This window comes from Lupinus angustifolius, chromosome LG12 (genome assembly GCF_001865875.1).
Source record: "Lupinus angustifolius cultivar Tanjil chromosome LG12, LupAngTanjil_v1.0, whole genome shotgun sequence".
Taxonomy (NCBI): Eukaryota; Viridiplantae; Streptophyta; class Magnoliopsida; order Fabales; family Fabaceae; genus Lupinus; species Lupinus angustifolius.
The window spans coordinates 17260086-17282165 of record NC_032020.1 but is presented as its reverse complement, the minus strand read 5'-3'; the positions used below and the strand labels follow the sequence as shown (position 1 = coordinate 17282165).

Here is a 22080-nt window from a genome sequence, read left to right as displayed (position 1 = left end):
AAGTTATACTAGTTATATTCAATTTTATCTATTAATTTCTTTAAATTTAATAGACCAGATAGATGAAAATTAAAGTCATATAAAATTTCTTTTTTTTCTTTTTCAACACTTCTTTCACTCATCCTTTGAACTGTTGGATTTGAAGAAATGAATAGATGAAATTAAATGTAACTAATGTAACCTAATTTCGTTGTAAACAAATTTATCATTTATATTCAAGAATATAATATCTCATTATATTAAGAAATAACTTATCTTTTTTAATCAATAAAATATGAAATGTTTATTATTTTGATTAATTTTAAAAATATTTTTCAGAGAAATTAATTAAATAGCACTAATTTATTCACTTTATATTTTTAGATGACAAAATCACGTTTTGGTCTAATTAATTAAAATGTCTGAAAGCAATTCAATCGCGTTGCCACGTGATCCATTGAATTCGCTTTCATATGTCGATCCTTATCCATTTTAATTTTTAACATTCTACCGGCTACACCCAGTGACATTTAAAATAAAGTCGGATATGATTTTCTGGAAGAGAGATGAGAGAGTGTAGTCGGTTACAGTTAGCACTTCGCGTAAATAAATAAATAATCTCCTATTACGACGATATTAACGCCATCAAATCTAAACCGTTAAATAACTTCAATATAATTCGACTTTCATTCTTATCCTTAATTCAGTGTCGTAGTTTTCTTGTAGACACAGACACACACACGCCACCATCTCTCTCTTTCTTTCTTTCTTTCTTTTTCTTCCTCTCTCTGGTTATGGAATTGGAAGCTTTTTCAATATCCAAGATTTCCATTACTCAAAGATTCATCTTCCTCTGCAATACCCACCTATAATAAAATCACCCCATTTTCAAGAAGATTTCATCTTTCACCTATTCTCACTAAATAAAACTAAATCTTTATCTTTTGGATAATGATTTCGGGATCTTGTGTGAGTTTATTGAATTTGGTATCACAGGATGATTACCAAGTTTCTAATGCAATGACGGTTACACCAGAGTTCGAGATCGCTCACGTCAACAACGATCTTTCAAATTCAGGATCCGACGACGTCGTTTCAAATGACTCAAGGGAACGAAGAATCATCGTCGCGAACCAGTTACCTATACGCGCTTCACGCGACGTGGAAACAAAGAAATGGACATTCGAATTCGACAGTGACAGCTTGGTTCTCCAGCTCAAAGACGGTTTCCCCAACGACACGGAGGTTCTCTACGTCGGTTCCTTAAACACCGTCGTCGACGTTTCTGAACAGGATGACGTGGCACAAACCCTGTTAGAGAAATTCCGTTGCGTTCCAACGTTCATACCCACAGAAGTTCAGAACCGTTTCTACCATGGGTTCTGCAAGCATTACCTGTGGCCTCTTTTTCACTACATGCTTCCTCTTTCACCGAGCCACGGTGCGCGTTTCGACCGTTCTCAGTGGCAAGCTTATGTTTTGGCTAACAAGATCTTCGCTGATAAAGTAACCGAGGTGATAAACCCCGACGAGGATTACGTTTGGGTCCACGATTATCACCTCATGATCTTGCCCACTTTCTTGAGGAAGCGTTTTCACCGTGTAAAGCTCGGGTTTTTCTTGCACGGGCCTTTTCCTTCGTCGGAAATCTATAGAACTGCACCGGTTCGTGATGACATCCTTCGTGCCCTTTTGAATTGTGATTTGGTGGGGTTTCATACTTTTGATTACGCAAGGCATTTTTTGTCTTGTTGTAGTAGGATGTTGGGGTTGGATTACGAGTCAAAGAGGGGTTACATTGGGTTAGATTACTATGGTAGAACTGTTACTATTAAGATATTACCGGTTGGGATTCACATGGGTCAACTTGAATCTGTTTTGTCTTTGTCTGAGACAGCAAAGAGGGTTAAGGAGTTGAAGGAGGAGTATGAGGGTAAGGTTGTGATTTTGGGTGTTGATGACATGGATTTGTTTAAAGGTATTAGCTTTAAGTTTTTGGCAATGGGGCAGCTTTTGGAAGTGCACCAAGATTTGAGGGGTAGAGTGGTTTTGGTTCAGATTCTTAACCCTGCAAGGAGCTGTGGGAAAGATATTCAGGATGTTCAGGACGAGACTGAGGCTATTGCTAAGGAGATTAATGAGAAGTATGGCGGTCCGGGGTATCAGCCAATTGTTTTCATCAATGGCCCCGTTTCAACGCAGGAGAAGGCTGCATACTATGCTATTGCTGAGTGCTGTGTTGTAAATTGTGTGAGGGATGGGATGAATTTGGTGCCGTATAGGTACACTGTTTGCAGACAGGCAAGGGTTGCCTTGGACAAGGCTCTTGGCGTTGAAGATGAGTTTGTGAGGCCTAGGCAGAGTGTTATCATTGTTTCCGAATTCATCGGTTGCTCACCGTCTCTCAGCGGAGCAATTCGGGTGAATCCTTGGAACATTGATGATGTATCTGTGGCCATGAATTCAGCTATCAAAATGTCAGAGGCAGAAAAGCATTTGCGACATGAGAAGCATTATAAGTACATAAGCTCTCATGATGTGGCTTATTGGGCTAGGAGTTTTGATCAGGATTTGGAGAGAGCTTGTAGAGAGCTTTACCGCAAGAGGTGTTGGGGTGTTGGATTTGGTTTGGGATTCAGAATCATTGCCTTGGATCCTACATTTAGGAAGCTTTCGGTGCAAAAGATTGTCTCTGCTTATAGTCAAACACAGAATCGGTTGATCCTTTTGGACTATGATGGCACCATGATGCCACAGGCCTCAATAGACAAAACTCCAAGCGGTGGAGTTATCTCTGTGCTGAACCATTTATGCTGTGATCCCAAAAACATTGTTTTCATTGTCAGTGGCAGGGATAAGGATTGCCTCAGCAAGTGGTTTTCTCCATGTGAGAAATTGGGTCTATCTGCTGAGCATGGTTATTTCACTAGGTACATTGTACCTTATGTTATACAAATTCATAATTTCATACATTTGACTAGCCTTAGAGTTTTTGTTGATTCTTTTTGTTATTCTTGGTGTTTTCTGGCAGGTGGATTAGGGATTCTCCATGGGAGACGTGTGGATTGATGAATGACTTCGATTGGAAAAACATTGTGGAACCAGTGATGGCTCATTATACAGAAGCAACTGATGGTTCCTTCATTGAACAGAAGGAAAGTGCAATGGTTTGGCATCATCAAGAAGCGGATCCTCATTTCGGGTCATGCCAAGCAAAGGAGCTTCTTGATCACCTTGAGAGTGTGCTGGCTAATGAGCCTGTAGTGGTCAAGAGGGGACAGCATATAGTTGAAGTAAAACCTCAGGTATAAATCATAACCTTTGGTGCTTGTAATTAGTTTAGTTACTTGTTATAATTAATGGTTGTGTTTTTATGAGGTGCAGGGTGTGAGCAAAGGTATAGTTGTAGAAAACCTTATCTCAACCATGAGAAAGGAGGGAAAATCACCAGATTTTCTACTGTGCATAGGAGATGATCGCTCAGATGAGGACATGTTTGAGAGCATTGCTCGGTCAGTTTCTAATCCTGCATTGCCAACTATTTCACAAGTGTTTGCATGCACTGTTGGTCAGAAACCAAGTAAGGCGAAATACTATTTGGATGATACTAGTGAAGTTATCAGCTTGCTGGAAGGACTTGCAATTGCATCAGCAGCACTATGACTCTTGAGGAATTCCATGGATCATCATAGAAACTGATACAGTAAACAAGAATCTTGTACAGAACGATAGTTACTTTTTATAGATTGATTAAGAAAGGTCAATACTTAGAAATTTTACATATTAGCTGATTCATGTACTTCACATAAATTGCACCGAATTTTTTTTTTTTTTTGTGATGTCAATATCTAAGTTGTGCAATGAAAACATGCCTGACAGCAAATATTTCAAAAGTACAAGGTTTCAATGCAACAACCAAATTTCTTGTTGATAATGACCAAAATGGGTAGGTGGAGTAGGTCTTGGCGTGGCTGCTAATTTTATGAGTGGTTTTTCTGATATTCTATTATTCTGTCGGCATAACCTTCGTTGACCAGGTTTAATTCTGATACTAGCAAAAGCTCAATTTGTTTATTAATAAGTTGGGTGCTGTTGTTGATGTGGTGCAAAGCAAGCCATATAAAAAAAAAGAATGCAGTTTGGATTAAAATTAATAAAAGAGGCACGGGTATCATATGAAGAAGGCTCAAAGGGTTGCAAATACTAGCTGGTCACAACAGGCTGTCAAATTTATTTTTCAGAATTTAGAGTGTGTGTTGAACATTTAATCATCTATGTTCACCTGGTTGAGGACAACTTTTTTTTTACCAATATACAATATGATTAGGAGGATCAGAAATCAAATTTAAACTTGATAGAGTGAGTTTCTGATATTTTTATGGGAATTTTCCTTTTAACTTCATCTTTCAACTCTTGCACCATTTACTTCTTCCTATCCTTTAAGTTGTTGCACTCTAAGGAGTCTCAAATCTCTTCATTTGTTTATTACTATTCAGATGGTCGCTCAGACTCAACTACTTTGCTTATATTTTTCTAAGGGAAGGAACAAATACTCCTTACCGGTGTTGTTGATCTCACCTAAAAGCACTTTTCTTGAGTGACTTGAAAGCTCAATTATCACTTTTACAAAGTCCATGAGTTACATTGCAATGGGAAATTCAATTGATCCAATAACATTTGTCTATATAAACCAGCATCTTGATCCAACAAGACAAGGACTTAGCTAGATTTCAATTATCCACCACACTATATATCATCAAAGTGTTACAACTTATAAGGCCACAATTAAATCTGAAACAGTTTCTCTCTTATGTTGACACTTGGCATGGAAACATGTGAACTAATATTAAACTTATCCATCTAAATCATGCTTTGGTATCTTTTGTTTCTTCACAGGAAGCTGAGTCTACTTGGATGGACAATGAAAACAAGTTTCCTTAAACTGGTACTCAAAGTTATCTTACATTGTAAATTTACAACTAAAGACTATTCCACTAGATATCTCTTGCTAGGTACTTCAATCATTAATTATGTCAAATTCATTGAAACGTGTGTGGCCAACTTTCTTCCCTTTTTCTTACCTTAATGAACTCTTTCTGCTTCCTTCCCTTTTCATGAACTTGGAATGTGATCAATAGGTCAAGGTGTAGTCCATATCGATGCGACAAATGGCAACATCATATAAGGCCAACATGCCAAGTATGTGTCAGTTATACAATGACAAATGTAAATCAACTATTAATAGAAGGATTCAATTTTTCAAAAATATCAAGGAATTCCAGCCAGATTGCAGTGAGTCACATTGTACTTGATTTATCACCAATTAGTCATCCATGTTATATTATCTACTTCAATCTAGTTATGCATGATGTAATACTTTAGCTAGGAAATTTTTAAAGAGAAGAATAATTCCAATAGGTAACATGCATTAAAAAAATTTAGGCAACTTACTAGATAAAATTTTGTTTTTTGCAATTATCATAGCTTTGAAATACAAACAAATTGATCTAACACCAAATTGATTAGTTGCTGTAGCAATAAAATTTTGTTTTTTGATTGGTTGCTGTCTAGTATCTATCTATGGTACACATTCTGGAAGGGTTGTAATTTGGACTTAGATCCTAAGCTAAAGCTTAATAAATAAGCTGATAGAAATATAGAACACAGGACAAAGACTAATCAATCATCTTCATTATTAACCTGCCAAATATCTAACACGTTTGTGATATATAATTTGGAGGAATTAAAACTTACTTTGGATTATGTAAAAAGTCTCAATTGTTCCTTTATGTGAAGCAGTTATTGTTGCTCATTCATTTAAGATAGACTTGTTATTAAAGGGGACTGGAGTTGCGGCTATGTGTATTGTAGGATAGTGCAGGAAAAGTCATTGTATAGTAATACAAGTGATTGTTAACACGGCAAGGATTATTATCAACAATGGTTGTCACGTTTCCTTGCATGAGTTTATTTTTAATGCTAAAGAAAGAAAAAGGAACAAGCTTTTATAAGAAAAAGATAGAGAAAAATAAGTGAAATTCTAATGTTCACTCAACCACTTTTATGATAAAGATAGAAAGGATAAGATCAAGTGGAAAAAGTATTGTTGACTGCTGATTCAATGCTGCCCTTCTTGTGGGAAAGAATAAGATTTTCAAGTTTGCTTACTCTTTAAGATTGTTTTTTTTTGTACTATCAAAAATATTCTTTTACTCTATCGGGTAAAGAATTAATCTTTTTCGAAATGCGTAATTATCGCTCATAACAAGTGTCGCTCTCAGAAAATGGAACCTTGTTGGTTTACTGTTTAAGATTATTAAATCATAGCAATCAAGGACCTTTTCCTGCCAAAGATTATCATGTGCATCGTTGAAAAACCCCTTGTAGTAAATAATATTTTCAAGAAGTCGGAATTATCATGTCAAGAACTCGTGCAGCTTGACAGAAGACATTGCCGTCATAGGCAATATTAGATGTTTCATATGTTATGAGGGTAATCCATATATTTTTTTCCCTCATAATAAAATTATATAAATCTTTCCATTATGCAAGTGGTTTAAAGCCCAACTAGATGCATATGATGATAATAAAGTTAATAGTTTAATTTCTGTGAACACACTTATTGGTAGGTGCAACCAGATATTAATTTCTTACCGTAAGGTAAAGAAATATCTTGGTAGTACCAAAAAATCTTAGTTAAAGATTTTTTTATTGATGTAATTTATTCAGAATTGAAACCCATGTTTTTGCCCACTTATTGCCAAATAAATGTCAATTTTAGCAACTTTTAGTCATTTTAATCACCTTTCATTGTTGATTGTTCACTAAAATTTTATCCAATACTTTACCTCTCTTAGTTTCTTGTATATAAAGACTAAACTATATTTTTGTCTATGAAACAATTATACATACAAATTCCACTTGTGACTTTTGTAATTTTTAGTTTTTTACTTTGTTCAACTTTGGCGTTTGAAATGGGAATTGATGTTTCAGCCGTATTAGAGTAGTTTGAAAAAAAAAAGGTTATGATTTTTATGTGGCTCTTTGATATGCTTTAGTTGATAGAAAAAAATGCATGCAATAAAAAAATGTGAATTTTATATACTATTACTAAATGATTAATATTGTTTATCATTCGTATTTTATTGTTATTGATTGTAGTTATATATTTGATTCTAGGAGTTGTGTATGTCCTCGACATGATGCAGAATTTGTAGACATGAACCAAATGCGGAAACAGGTTTAATACCCCATAGACAAAAAGTAGGATAAGATTAGAAGTAGGCATGGATACAAATTTTCGAAAGAGAAAACATATTGAATATTATTCCTCAAGTTTCACACGGCTCAGATTTTTGCCATAAATAAAAGGACCACGACGTGTCATCATGCCAGAGAAGGGCTAGAACTTGGGCTTCGTTGGCAGTGATAGGTAAAAACTATAAAAGGCATTGATTATGTAACTTAGGATATTATATTCTTTTTAAAAAAATATAGCCTTTTTATTCTTAATGGATAGACTTACATAGGAGTCCTCATTAGAAACGATGAAAAGGAAAGAATAAGAAAAAAGACAAAGAAGATGTGTTCGTCGTATCATTTAGATTACTTTTGATGGAAAATGTTATCCAATTCAAACATTACGTGCAATTGGTTCTATTGCATTAAAATATTAATATGTCTCCATCAAAAAAAAATTGTGTATTTAAATTCATTTGGATCCATTTTTTATTTAAAGATGAATTATATTTTTAATTTAAATAGTAAATAATAATATGGTGAATTATTTTATTTTAATATAAAAAAGCTTTATTGTATAGAAATCTATGTAAATGAAATGATAGAAAAAGTTCAAAGATAACAATAAAACTCATAAATTAAAATAAATGTGTAATTTTAGAGCACAACAAATATATTGAAAGATGTGTTGTTTGGATTCGTTCAATTAATTTTTGCATCTAATGCATTCTTTATAAAATCAATCCAAAAAGTTCCATTTTCATCGTTTTTATTTGTTCGATCATTTATATGCGTGCTCTAGAATTCACATTAAAACTAATTTAAAATGAAACATTGAAAAACTAATTTTCAGATCATTTTAAATTTTTTTGTAGAGAAATATTCGGACTGTACCAAATTTCAAAATTATTTTTAAGATTTGCACTACTTGCATTTTATATAATTATTATACTAATTTTTTTTACATGTTTTATGTTGTGATTTTTATCATGCATTATTGGTTGATTTATTTGGGGGTTGGCTCTCTAAAACTGAGAAGTCTTTGAAGTGCATGGGATTTGGTAAATAATAAAGAATAAAAAGTAAAAATATTAACCATGGCATTTGAGGTTTGAACATGTTGAGACTAATATAATCTTAACCTTTTTAGCGGAATAATTGCAATTTTTTACCTTAAAGTAATACAACATAGAATTGATTTAAAATGAACTTGGAAATGCTCATGGTGAGTACCTATATCTATGAGGTTTCGAACCGACACACTCATACTCAAACTTTATATCCATAGCTTGACCAAATATGAGTTGAGTGAAACAGAATAAAATGTTTAAAAAAATGTATTCTTTTACTCTTTTTTTAAACTTAAAAGGGGAAGATGAATTTGCCTTGTAGTAGGTATATACTATCAAGTACCATGCATTTGTAGATCGAAACAATGACCCACTTAAGGAGGAGGCCCCTCTCGGTGTAAGGAATACGAGGTGGGCTTATGTAACAAAATATGTCATGAAATAAAATGAAGGTGGGCTTTTATCTATGAAGCTTTGCAGAAGCGCATATATTGCAAGTTTGCAACTAACACAAATAAAAAACATGTGGTAGTAACAAATTGCTGGCCCACACAAAATTTGGCATAAGAAAGAGAGCATAAATTGCACAATGTGTTTTAAGAACCACGGATTGGAAGGTATATGGTACTGCATTAACTTAATGTCACGCTGTGAACAAAAAATAAAGTAAAATGAAATTAATGGATAACAAAACTCACGTAGATCACAAGTTGACATTATGAGACCCAAAATGCCAGCCTGTTCCAGACCCATGGACTCTGACACACATCTTTGTACAATATTCGGAGTTGTCAATTATGGCCTCAGGGGCATGTCTTAATTTACCCGTCATTCCCATGCTAGCAGGACTGGGATCCTCTCTGGTACTGGAATGTGAGACCCAGATTTAATTTCATCATTTATAATATTTTTTGTTCAAAAATATTTTGAAATCTATATCATTTAAATTTTTTTAAAACCATATGTCATAACCCTATGTGGTACTGAATCCTCCAGTGATGGAGAGGATCCATTTTCATGCTAGCAGTGGGTTGTTGGTTGCATGATTTTTCTAATTATAGGAAAAAAGTTGAATAAAATGTTAATTTAATTTAAACAGTGATCAGCCGACAAATAAAAATGCAAATATTAATATTTGTAATGAGTGAGATTTGTATCTTCAACTTCTTTTACTTCATTCTTTAAATTCTTCATATTAACTATCATGTAACCTTATAAATTTCTTTTAATTTATTGCAGGTAACACTCAAAATTCTCAACCCTTTACTCCATTTATTAAATCTTTCATCCCAACTAACTATGAGACTACATTACAACTTTCCATAACGGTGATGCTTTAAATTAAAGCATATCAACCAAAAGATGACATGACATTCAGTGAGTTAATTAAGGATCCATCCTCCTTTTCTTTTTTCTGGTTACTACAAGAACCGGTTTCAATGATTTAATTTTAATTAAAAGCTTTTTATTAATTGCTTTTTAGTCCTTTGTTAATCTTTTTCCCTCCTCCTTGTATCGACAACATCGATTTCTTCCGGCAGATATGAAGGCATATAGACACACCTAGATCTTGTGATCCAAGCATGGTTTTCAAGTTCGAATGAATGGGGTCTGTAGCATCAACTAATAGCTAACAATTTTGCAACTGGTTTGAGATTTTTTGGGTCCTAGTGGGTCTTAGCACTGTTTCAATGATTTGGGTAGATGATGGAGTAGAAGATCGAAAGGAGGAAATTCAATAAAAAAAATATGACTCGTCGTATAGACAAGTGGGTCAGGAAAGTGGTATAGAATATTTGTATTCAATACACAATATTATATGGAGGAAAAAAATAGAATGTAATTCATCTTCTTAGTTACTTTCGAAGAAGGAATTTATTCCTGAATGAATTGGACAAAAGAATAATGAAGGTGGAACCATCGTTATAGTAAAAAATTAATGCTTCCTCGGATTCCGATAATCTTACGTATGCCCTAATTTCATGGTGAAAAGTGAAAACGATTATATATGTTATGAATCTATCTGAACTTCTAAGGATAATTTGCTTCTTTTTGAGGAGGCGTGCGCGATGAACGGATTCAGACAGATAAAGTTTGTGGTTCATAAAAAGCATTCCATCCATCACTTTGACATTGGATTATACCTACTTTTTCTTTCTTCTTCCTAAAATATCAAAACGTAACAAGGAAAAAGGTTACTTCGTCACATGTTGACAATCTCATATGAAGATGTAGATTCTAATGTCAGCATTTGTCTAACATTGTTTCTCTCTCTTTAGCCCATCAAAATGTAGATAGGGTGAAAGTCGTATTTAATTCTTTTCCTTGTTCTATAAAATGTAGGGTTCATTTTACTTGCTTTTGGTTATGTTTAGACGTACAATGTTTCAAGTCACAAACTATATATAACAATGTATAGTCACCGTGTAATGTTTCTTTCACTTATTATATATATCAACTTGTAACGCCCTATCGTTTTCTAGTATTTAATGTAGCGGAATCAAGCTGTATAAAGGGTACTGTGATGCTGTATCTAACATCCTTTCATAGATTCAACACATTTTTAAAAGGCAATAAAAAAGTTGTTTCATTCAGTATTCCTTACAGGACAATCCTTTGCCTTTTTAGGGGTCTAGGTAAAGCATAAAGAGATAAAGCTACACATCAATTGAAGGGTATGAGAGAGGAGAGAGTAATCTTGGTTAATCGGAATATATGGGTTGGATGTTGTGTTAAGTTTTAAGGGTGGACTTTGATCTTCCACTTTATTGAACATTAGAGAAGCTAAAGACTTACATGAAGATGTATGTATGTGGAGACAACTAATTAAATCTTGTCAACATATTAAAAGTTTAATTTTGATTAAAATTTAATTATAAATGATATCACCAACAAGCATAAATGTACTTGTCTCTAAATGTGAGTTGTTATATGTGTCTTCATGCAAGTTTTTCTCCCAGAAGCTTAAAGCTTAAAGTAATTGAAACAGCTGGTTAAACACATGCTTAACCAATACAACGGGGTTCCATCTCTTTTCTGCAATTTATCTTATACACGTTCAACAACTATATATAACAGTAAGTACACCGGACTCTTTCAAAGAAATTATACATACACAAATATATATTTCTTATATACGTTATGCGTTACTCTTGGTAGCCTAACTATATATAACAGTAAGTACACTTGACTCTTTCAAAGAAATTACATTTGCATCTCCTATTTAATGTACGTTTCCTATATCATTTATTTTCACAACCAACAAAATAAATGAAGTAGATAATCTCAGCTCTTATATTTCAACATAACGGTTGACAAAATTGATTTATGCTAGGACGTGCAATATACATGAAGTGTGTATAAATTCCATATAATGAGTCACGCCTCTTGTCTGTCCTTATAGGCTTTTTGAAGGAGCATTTATTGAGTGGAAGGGATATTCACTAAAGTTAAACACCGTCCTTAATGGCCAACCAACTTATTTAAACAATAAAGGGCGAGGGGGGCGCAGGAAAAGGATTCGGAATCCTCAAACCATAACAACAAGAAAGACAAGGAAAAATGGTGAGTCAGGAGTCGAATCAATATTTCAGATTCAGGAGCAAAAAGAGTTCAAACTAAGACGAATCTTTTGATGACGAGGGCGCCAGTTAAAAAATTAATTTATCATGTACAAAATTATTTATGAAAAGGTATTTTAAAGATACTCAATTACTCTTTACCCATATCTTTTATTATTTTAGAAAAAAATCTACACCGTAAGAGTTTTTTATATTCTTTTGTAGTTATGTTCGACTTTTCAAAAAAAATAATCCAAATAAAGGGTAAATAATATACTGTTTGTGTATAATTCTTTACACTATTAGTGTATCAATATTACACTCTTATTATTAATGTATTAAAGTATTAAGATGCATATTAAGATGTAAAGCATTGGCAATTGTTCTTGTCTAAACATGTGTATATTTCACATGAGCAACTCCCCACATAAAATTTAAGAATGCTACTTAATGAATTATTGTTTGTGATTAGTTAGAAAAATAATTAATTATTAAAATTTTAATTTAAATATTTTTTTTAACTAATCACATAGTAGCATATGAAATGACACATATTGTGGAACAGCAGATTACTCCCAAAATTCATATGAGCTGACTTTCATTTAGCAAAAATCTTCCCCATTCACAAAACTAAATTCAAATATTTAATTAAAGAAAAACAAATACATATCATCCTAATTTCCTAACCAATTTCTTGTTATCCGATCGTACTTTGATTTGATGAACCGCATTAGGTCACAATTTAGGAATCATTTCAATGTAATATTTTTTGTTAGCTGATATACAATATGAGTATGATATCTATGCACAGTCAGTATAAAGATTTATAAATAATTTGTAGATCACTTCTTACTCATTTGCATTAATTTTATTTAAAAGTCAATTATGATTAAATATAAATAGCAGATGGTATGATGACAGTGTAAAGAACTCTAATACTACATACATCTTTTTACATATAATTAATATATGTTAGTGCTTATTAGTTTCACATGTATAAACTCACTTTTAAATAAATCTGAGTATTTAGCACTAATTTAGCACTAAAATTGTTTTTTTATGAAATAGTTAAATCAATGTATAAAAAGTACAAAATAATTAAAACGAAAGGTTAGCAAATATTGTAAAACATAAGAAGTGGGGGAGAACTTAGGACATGGAATTGTTAAGGATCTGTTATCAATCTAAAAAGCCTGATACGACGAGGGGAACAGACACAATGGTAAAGGTGTAAAGGTGTTGGGTTGGGAGAATGCGACACCACACTACCTTTTCTCTGAGTCCCACTTTTCTACGTCTAGACAAACTCAACTACATCTACCTTCTTTTTCATTTAACTAGTACTTATTCTCCTCTTTCAGTGCGGTGGCACCATAACAATCATATTCTCTCTCACTCAATATATACTCCTACTTCGATATCTTTATTTAAATATTTAAAATACATTCTACTAATGCTCCTCTTACAGTAGTGTTATCATATCATCACATGTTACTTACTAGTGAAAATACATTCAAGAATTAATTTAAAAAATAATCTTGTGATATCAAATATATTTATACTTACTTACTATCTCGATAGGCAACATAATTTTTATATCCTATTATCTTACCAATAATTTTTATTTCAAACTTGACAACTTACAAACTCTTATATTTATATGCTATATATTATGCTCTTTGGGGCAAACCATCGTTCCTTTTTGCAAATAACACTAGTTTATAGATCAATGAAGCAAAATCATTCACCACCCATTATTATCACTTTTAACCGCACTGATTTAAGGTCCAGCACGCTTTCCAACTATTACACTTTAGAAACTCCCTAGAAAATAAGAGTTTGACATGTTATACTGTGGCTTTCTCATGAATGATACTTGTTGTCTAAAGCCGCTATAGTTAGAGAAATGAGGATACCAAAAGAGATAGAAGCGTAGAGAGAGAGAGAAAAAGGCGTGACATAATGAAATGGAAGGAATAAAAAGGGATGACTACACATGCAGTGTTGAAATCGTGAAGGAGATAATGGAGTAAAAAATGGGCTACTCTGAAATAAATGAATGTGATTATGTGAACTTGTGAAGGAGGCAAGGTAATAAATAGCCTTTGTCTTGTTTTGGTCCTTGCACTTTCTTAGAAAGTAGTCCAAGTTGCCAAAAAAAACTACAATTAACAAAGTTGTGCATTAATAGCGCCTTACGTAGCGTTGAAAACAAGGTTTTGTAAGATGGAGGCTGAATCCGCAACCGGCTTTAATTCTTGCATCTTGTAGGCCTTTTTCTTTTAAGAAGGACAAGCAAAAGCGAAAATGACGCATACACATTACATATAAGCTAGGGACATACATTCTTGGCTCTCAAGGCTCTTTTAATGGACAAGGACAATATGTTAACTCTAAAACATTCGTTTGTATGTTTGGTCCTACGCATATGCCTTGTTTCTTCGCTCCCAAATTACTAATAGCATGTAACACAATTGTTCATTGAGGTATAAGCATGGTAGTAACTAGTAAGCAAGGGAAAAAGATTATCTGTCCCAAAAGAATTCTATCCCCTATCTTTACTCAATTATATTTCTCAAAATAATATAAAATATTACTTTATACATTTTACAAAAACAAATTCCAATAAAATAACTCGTTTTAATTGGTTTGGTACACTATTGGGAACACCAATAAGTACAGGTGATCCTGGTCCGTAAGAGGGTTTGCTTAGGTAATAATCTAGTTTCATATATAATGGACGGGACCACTGACCACCTCTTTCTATTATAAACTCCTACTTATTCACGCTTAATTTGCTACAATCCCTTTCAACATTCTCTAAACCACGTGTAAAAATAATGATAATTTGTTTTGACTTTAAAAAGAGTCCCTATTTTTATACATCACTTATATCACACTCATCCTATACTATTTATTTTTAAATAATAATAAAATATGAATTTCCGATATACATTCTGCCTTTTAAGAAATAAAATAAAAATAAAGTCTAATGCAATGTAAGGGAAAAACTATTGATGAATATTTTTTACTTTAAATTTGCCTTGGTAACTTTGATCTATTTGAAACAAAAAATTATCTTCTACACTATCTAAGAAAATAATCTCATAATATAATGTTATATGCTACATGGACCCTCTAAATAATATCTTATTAACCACAAAAATATTATTTTGATAATAAATTAATGACATTTTTAGTCGTTTTAATGAATTTTTCAAGATATATGTAAAGATAAAATATCAAAAAACAGGTAAAAATAGATATAATTTGAGACAATTATATGATGTGAGATAATCAAATAGGATTGCTCTATTTTTTCATTAGCAAAAGACAATATTATTAAAAATCACCATAGATACAAAGAATAATCTATTATTTGATTAAGTAGTATATGATGCTATCCAGACAACATTCTATTATTAATGGACACATTTCAGCATACCATACTACTATATATCTCCTTGTGTGGGTGGAATAAAATGCTAAACAAGGCAAAGGAAGGAGGTACATGACATACGTTTATCATTTAATAACAGGTGCCCAAAAAGAGAATAAAAAATATAAGAGAGGAACGAGGTATCAAAATTGTAATATAATGTCGTATATGGTTTTGGTGTCAGGAAGAGAATCAGGTCTCATTTTCAACCTTTTACGTGAGTCTGAGAACATCCCGCAACTATGATCGTGACATCACTCAGCAACTGGTCCAGATCGATTCCTTACGTTTTATACTGCTTTGCCATCATTTTCAGCCGTAAAAGCAGAGTCCATTGCCTTCTCTAAAGTTAGACTTAACCACAAACAACTTCATTCTCTAAACCATGGACTCTATCAAATAACATAAAATATTGATTTATTTTTTTCCAATTAAATGATGTATTTTGATTGGTTTGCAACATCAATATATAGATGTAAGATATTTATCCTTCTACCATTGCTAGGTTCATACATATTATTATTTTATTATATTCAACTACTCCAATTGAATGAAGATAAATAATTGTGACTGCTTATTTACTATATCATAGTGTTTACAAAGGGGACTAATAAGAGGATAAAAAATGTTGATCTCTTGAGAAAGAATGTGTTTTGAATGTGAAGATATTGCATTACTCTAGTTAGCTTCTCGTCTAGTTCAAATGAATCAAACATGGATTTTCTTCAATGAAGTTTCAAAATTGTTTCCTTTCAAAACAATTGTGGTATTGAACAAAGGATATAATTTATATAGTATTGGTTTTAAGTAAGATCACAAAATGAAATCAAGGAGAAAGAATATAAGAATGCCCTCGTTTTATAAATAGTCATTGTCCATATAATTAATAATTATACCTATGCTTACAAAAAAAGAAAAATAATAAAGAAAGGTTTATAAACGGAAAATTTAATCTGTCTAAGAAAAAAGGTAAAATGTGGACACAACCCTAGTCCTTCCACTTCTAACGGCTTTCCTTTTTCTACTAACGGTCATTTACTTTTCCCCGCCAAAAGTGGTCTATTTACATTTCTGTAACCAAAAACGAATATATTCCCTCAATACTCTTCTGCCACCACTCTCACCGTAGCAGGTAGCCACTCTTCCGGGCTCCGGTGATCAGAGTAGCCATCATCTTCGAGCCTAACCACCATAGAAGACTCAATTTGATTGGTGTTTGAATTGAAATTCGTCTTCAGCTGGTGGAAGCTAGGAACCAACACTCTCTCCATCCATTCATCTATGCTAGTTTGGCCTAACCACACTCCACTAGCAATTTTATCAAGAGCCTCTTCTTTTACTTCAATCGAGATGCCGTCTCCAACCACAGTGGAAAATCTTTTGGTGATGGTTGTGGCGAAATTGCGACGAATGAAGTCGAAGTTCAAAGGCTTGAAGACAATGGCATCGTCTACAGAATCCAGAAGGTCACGAGGAATTATTGAGGGTGAGCCATCATTATGAATGACATGATTGTCCTCATGATCAACCGTGAGGTCACTTGAATTGAGTGACCCGTCTGCTTTGTCCTCTTCATTTGCATCAGCAGCTTCATTGAGATCAAACGATAACCCTGAAGTCATCTCTTTTCTTGGTTTCACTGATCTGTCTTCACCGGATAACCAACCCGGTCTTCGTTTTGATGCCTTCTTAGCCACAGATAACCGAAGTTGCCAACCTCCTTTTGCTAAATTTGCAACCTTTTCTTCATCGAGTGAATTCCCATTTGACAAGTGCCTGAGATCCTCTGGCAACCAATTTGCAGTAAGGATAAAAATTACATTCCCGAGACTGATTTCACGGCCATGAGAATCAGGGAACCGGCCTTGCTCCATGGCTCTTTTTATGCTTCCACGAATAAGGATATTGGCTTCATCAATGTCCTCAAGCACGATGATAGAATGTGGGTTCCTTCTTATAGCTTCTGTGATTCGATCAAGAACTGTTTTCCCACGGATATGAGGAACATCAGAGTCACCATCCCCATTCCATTGTGCTAGAGATATTATTGTTGGACTGGACCCATTTATCAGATCAGCAACAGCTGCTGCCATCTTCTTCTTCCCAATTCTGTCAGGACCCAAGAACAGTAACCACATGTCACCCTTTGTTCCAAGTTGGCGTCTTTTTCCATTCCCCACTTTACACTGGGTCACTGTGGTAGCCACTGCAGATGCTGCATCATGCTGCCACCACACCTTTTCAGTCAGACCTTTGAGTAGCTTCTTGAAAGAATCAGCATCAAGTAGCTTTTTGTTCTGTAATTCATCAAATTTGTCTTTCTGTTGTGACAAGCAGCCCAACAAGTCGTTGATGGGCTGTTCTTGTGTTTCTTCAGGGATGTTATCAGCTGGCTTTGTTTGCCCAAGGACCAGTTCTGTTGTTACCGGATTTTGCCGCACACTGATCACTGGTTCCAGTGGTAGCTGGATGGGCATCGAGTTTGAGGTCAAGTGCAATGAGGTATCGAGATTTTTATTCAGAGGTATTTTGGATTGAAATTGGTGCCCCGTCAAACTCATATTGTACAGGCCAGTCATGTTGAATGGAGTCGAAGTAAGCCTCTCTAAGCTCACATTTTGTTGATGAAATTTAGGGTGTAAATTTAAGCAGGTATCATGCCACTTCTTCTGCAATTCTTGAGTCCTCCTTTTCACATCTTCTTGGCTTTTACTCTATTAAAAGACAATGGAAAACAACAGTTAGAAGTCATAAATTTTCAAAGAAACCACCAGCAAACCAGAAGTAATATGAAACTTTATAGGAAAGTGCAAATGTGATCTTTAGCTTGTATATATGAAAATTACCTGAGGCTGATCCTTCACTTTGGCATTATCATTATTAGTTTTAGCAACCTGCAACCACTGTGGAAGAGGCGGACAAGCTGCCTCTGATTTGGATTCAGAATCAGATTTGTCATTTTCTTTTAACATTTCTGCCACTTCTTTCTCGCAATTCCGCACACATTGCGGGCAACAAGTTGACTCTTCAGTAGGAGCTATGTTCTCAGAAGCATGCCTCGGTGGAGTGATTGCTGTAGTTGAGAAGGCCTTTAATGGGGACAAAGACTCAAGTGAGGTACCAATGATGCCATTATTCCCAAGCCTGATAATAAAAAAATATTATCACAAGATAACACCAAATGCTGGACAGAATAAACATATTCCAGAGACACACTATATACATTGAAAGTGGAATATGTGTTCTGGAGAACAGAAATAACATATCAGATAAGATTCTCCAAAACTGCAGTCCTGATTGATTCTATGAAGAATAATTCCTAATTCTATTCCATCAAACATGGTAATAAAAGGAAATCACTTCAACAAATATACTGAATTAACCAAATATACAGAAATCAATATCTGTCCAAACAATATATTGGATCAAATTGTGATACAAACTGACAAAAGTAAACAAACAGAAGTAAATACCTTGGAAACATTCCAGGCATGGGTATTCTGGTGGTAATTGGCACAGCCTGAAGATCCCAATCATTCTCCATAGAAGGATGATAAACCTGACACCTCAAATAAGTCTCACAAGTTGCAGTGCCTAATAACCAAAGCCTACCAGCACCAGACTCGCCAAACTTGGCCACCAATGTCGCCACCTCTGCGACTGCAGAGCGCCCGGCCTCCACAGCCGACAGTTGCTGCTTATTACCCAAATTACCAACACCAAACCCAACAGGCTGCTCAACCAGCCATTTCAAGTCACCCAAATTCACAAAAACACCTGAATTTCCGACCCATGCCTCAATCAAATCACCCAACTCTTTTAGCCTAGCTGGCACCTGTATTCTATCGGTAGGAATCTCCTTCTCCAAATGAATCACATGAGCATTACTAAAACTGAAACCGGCTTCTCCCAACTCCTTATTCTCAATTTTCCTCAAAACCTCTCTTATTGCAGCCTCTGGCTGTGACTCACCCACCAAGATCGGGTTCCTCTTCTTACTCCTCAACAATATATCAACAATTTTTTTCACTTCCTCGCCTCTCTGCGCCTGCCCCAATTGCCCTGAACCTGCACCTGCACCTGCACAACCACTCACCTGTTGCAACCTCGGATTCAAATATAAGCTCCGACCTGGTGGCTGCGCCGCCAACATCGTCATCGCAGCCGGCCGAAACCCCAATCCAATCGAATTGGAATTAGAAGGTGCCGAATTCAATGACTGTTCGATCGTTGCTTTAACAGCAGGACTAGAAAAACTAGCTTCCCTCATAACCCTGCTAACACTCGGATCATCAAGAATCGATATAATTAACTGTTCGAGCTCGACCTTAACGGCGAGGAGAGGCTGTTGCTGCTGCTCCGGGTAACCACGGCGCTGGTGAGCCTGGGCGCGTTTCAGAGCAGCCATTAAAGCATTCGAAATCTGTGGCTCCGTTGAAGGGCTTGTGTTCTGTGAAGTTGGTAATCGTTCAAGCGCAACGCTGAAGCAGAGCTCCAACGCTCTGCACTGAAGAGGGTGAGAGGAATTGGGATGCGATTTTATGCATGCTTGACGGAGGTACCCTGATGAGGATGACAGAAGCGTCGCCGCCACGTGAAGCGGCGTCGTTTGGCCATGGTTTCGGCGGCCAGCCTCCGCGATTGAGTTGTCGAGAACGCTCGCCGCCTCCGGCGTAAGCGTTTGTTGGATTGTGCTTAGTCCGGCTCTCATTTCCGGAGTGAGATAATTGGATGTGGCTCCAGCTCAATACACAATAACCCAATTGTAAAAAAAGAGTTTTTCTTTTACTTTCTTTGTACGAACGCAGTTTCAAGTTGGAATATTGGTTTTTGGTTTGTGGGTTTGAATGAATTAAATGAAAAGAGAGAAGAAGAGAAGAAGAAAATGTGATGTGAATCTTATCTGAGGTAGCTTTTTTGGGTTAGTTAACTTTTATGTGTGTGAAACTTACACCTGTGATGTTTCTCATGCTATGAGCCCCCACCAAGAAGAAAACGAAATGTGAGTGGTGTGGGGAGATAAGAAGAGAACAGCTCAGTATAGACAAATTCGTATTTTCAAGGGTTGGCAAAACAATCAAAACTAGCTTTTTACAAACATTAATATCAACAAAGGTAATAGCTTTGCTTTTAAGTAGTTTCCTACGGGATCTATCTTTTTTATCTTCAACCACATTAGGATATCACCAAAAAGCTATTTTTAAGAGTTGAGTATTCAACGCGAAAATGAAATATCAGATCCCCTCCTTCTTCAATACAATAACCCCATTTCTTCTTTTCCTCTCTTTGTCTCTCTCTTATCCATCTCATACAACTTGTCTCTCACGATATAAATTGGTAAAGTGGTGAATACAAAGCTACCAGGGGTAAATTGAGAAGCATATAAGATTATTCTAGTTATCTGTGCACTACAAAGGAACAAGTAAAAGCGAGAGAGAGAAAATAAAAATGGTTTCTTTATCGTGGAAAGAGAAAAGCACAGAAGTGGATAGAATTTCTAGTAAACGGGGAATTGATGGATGGAAGCAGTATCGGTTGCAAAGATTTCTGAAAAAATTGCTTTGTCGACAGAGCAATCTGCTCTACTTTTTGTGTCATCTTTTGATTCTTTTGCGTGTTTTCTTACTATTTTTTACTTTTAAGTGTCTTCTTATATCATTTTTAATAGTATGTATAATAATAGTTTTTATTATTAATATGTTTTTATACTAATTGAAAATATTACTTTTATCGAAAAGAGGTAGATGAAGATGTAATGAATGTTAATTTTTTTAGGAGAGTATACATAATTGTTTAAGTAAAAAATATATACACTAACAATAAATAATTTTTTACATTATCATTATATTATCTATTATTTATACTTTATAATTATTAACTTTTGAAAAACAATACAAATGATTTAAAGTCGTAAATCGTATATTAATTATGTATAAATTTTACACTAACATTACACTCTTTTTTTTGTACAATTAAGAGTATTCTCTCACTCTTTTGAATAAAGAACTAATTATTTTGGGGACGAATGACTATTCATCTTAATGTTTCTAAGAATCGAACTATTAACTTTTTAGTCATTCTAATAATTTTATTAAATCTTATACCACCAGACCAATACTTTATTAGTAATATTACACTCAATTTAATAATATTGAATATAGAGGGTAATTTTTTTTACCATAGCTGAGAGATTCGGAGGGACTGAGCCAAAGTGTTTGGATTGACTACCTTTTCAGTTTTTATCATTTTTTAACTAACTAAAAATTAAATGAAAATATGATATTGATTAAGGAAACATATCTCACGCTCCATATGGGAGGTACACCGCACGACCTATGACTCATTGAGTAGGGTTTCCTCACGCGCCTAGGACTGTTGGTGCCTCACTCCTCAATTTTGTCCTTCAACCAAATTTCTGCTTTACACACGCATCTCCTAAAAAAGGTATCTCCTACTTTCACCTTTTTCATAATTAATTACCTTCTCTTTCTCTCTCTTACTTTATCTCAAGTCCATGGCTACGTCATCATTTGGCAAGTTACCATTTACACCTTAAAATAGACACTTGATTTCTTTTGCTTAATTAATATTAGGACGTGTTGATTTTTGTTCTAATTCTACTTCTTTTTAATCTTACAATTATTTATTACTATTTTTCACTTCACATTTCTTCGTTTTTTTTTAAATTCAGTTTCTAATATATTGCTTTCAATCTATATAACTACTCTATACAAAATTCCTATAAGAAGTAATCAGAATGATTTTTCTCTTTTTACAAAATATTTATATTCCA

At 34.4% G+C, this 22080-nt stretch overlaps 2 protein-coding genes across 2 annotated transcripts; one reads left to right on the top strand and one right to left on the bottom strand.

Moving 5' to 3' along the window:
- Positions 621–3978, top strand: LOC109362584 (probable alpha,alpha-trehalose-phosphate synthase [UDP-forming] 11). Its single transcript, XM_019608470.1, has 3 exons — positions 621–2909; positions 3011–3284; positions 3364–3978. The coding sequence occupies exons 1-3, from the start codon at positions 931–933 to the stop codon at positions 3640–3642; spliced, it is 2532 nt and encodes an 843-aa protein (XP_019464015.1). The 5' UTR covers positions 621–930; the 3' UTR covers positions 3643–3978.
- LOC109362725 (protein SUPPRESSOR OF MAX2 1-like) lies at positions 16242–20793 on the bottom strand. The gene is made up of 3 exons (XM_019608720.1): positions 18761–20793; positions 18134–18431; positions 16242–18001 (listed from the first exon to the last, which is right to left on the bottom strand). The coding sequence occupies exons 1-3, from the start codon at positions 19996–19998 to the stop codon at positions 16385–16387; spliced, it is 3153 nt and encodes a 1050-aa protein (XP_019464265.1). The 5' UTR covers positions 19999–20793; the 3' UTR covers positions 16242–16384.

What these genes read in the sequence shown, in the direction of transcription:
- LOC109362584 (XM_019608470.1), top strand. Translation starts at nt 931, where the DNA reads ATGATTTCGGGATCTTGTGTGAGTTTATTGAATTTGGTATCACAGGAT. An exon ending in GAGCATGGTTATTTCACTAG is followed by an intron (nt 2,910 to 3,010) that starts GTACATTGTACC and finishes GTTTTCTGGCAG; the next exon opens with GTGGATTAGGGATTCTCCAT. An exon ending in TAGTTGAAGTAAAACCTCAG is followed by an intron (nt 3,285 to 3,363) that starts GTATAAATCATA and finishes TATGAGGTGCAG; the next exon opens with GGTGTGAGCAAAGGTATAGT.
- LOC109362725 (XM_019608720.1), bottom strand. Translation starts at nt 19,998, where the DNA reads ATGAGAGCCGGACTAAGCACAATCCAACAAACGCTTACGCCGGAGGCG. An exon ending in ATGCCTGGAATGTTTCCAAG is followed by an intron (nt 18,432 to 18,760) that starts GTATTTACTTCT and finishes TTTTATTATCAG; the next exon opens with GCTTGGGAATAATGGCATCA. An exon ending in AAGTGAAGGATCAGCCTCAG is followed by an intron (nt 18,002 to 18,133) that starts GTAATTTTCATA and finishes GTCTTTTAATAG; the next exon opens with AGTAAAAGCCAAGAAGATGT.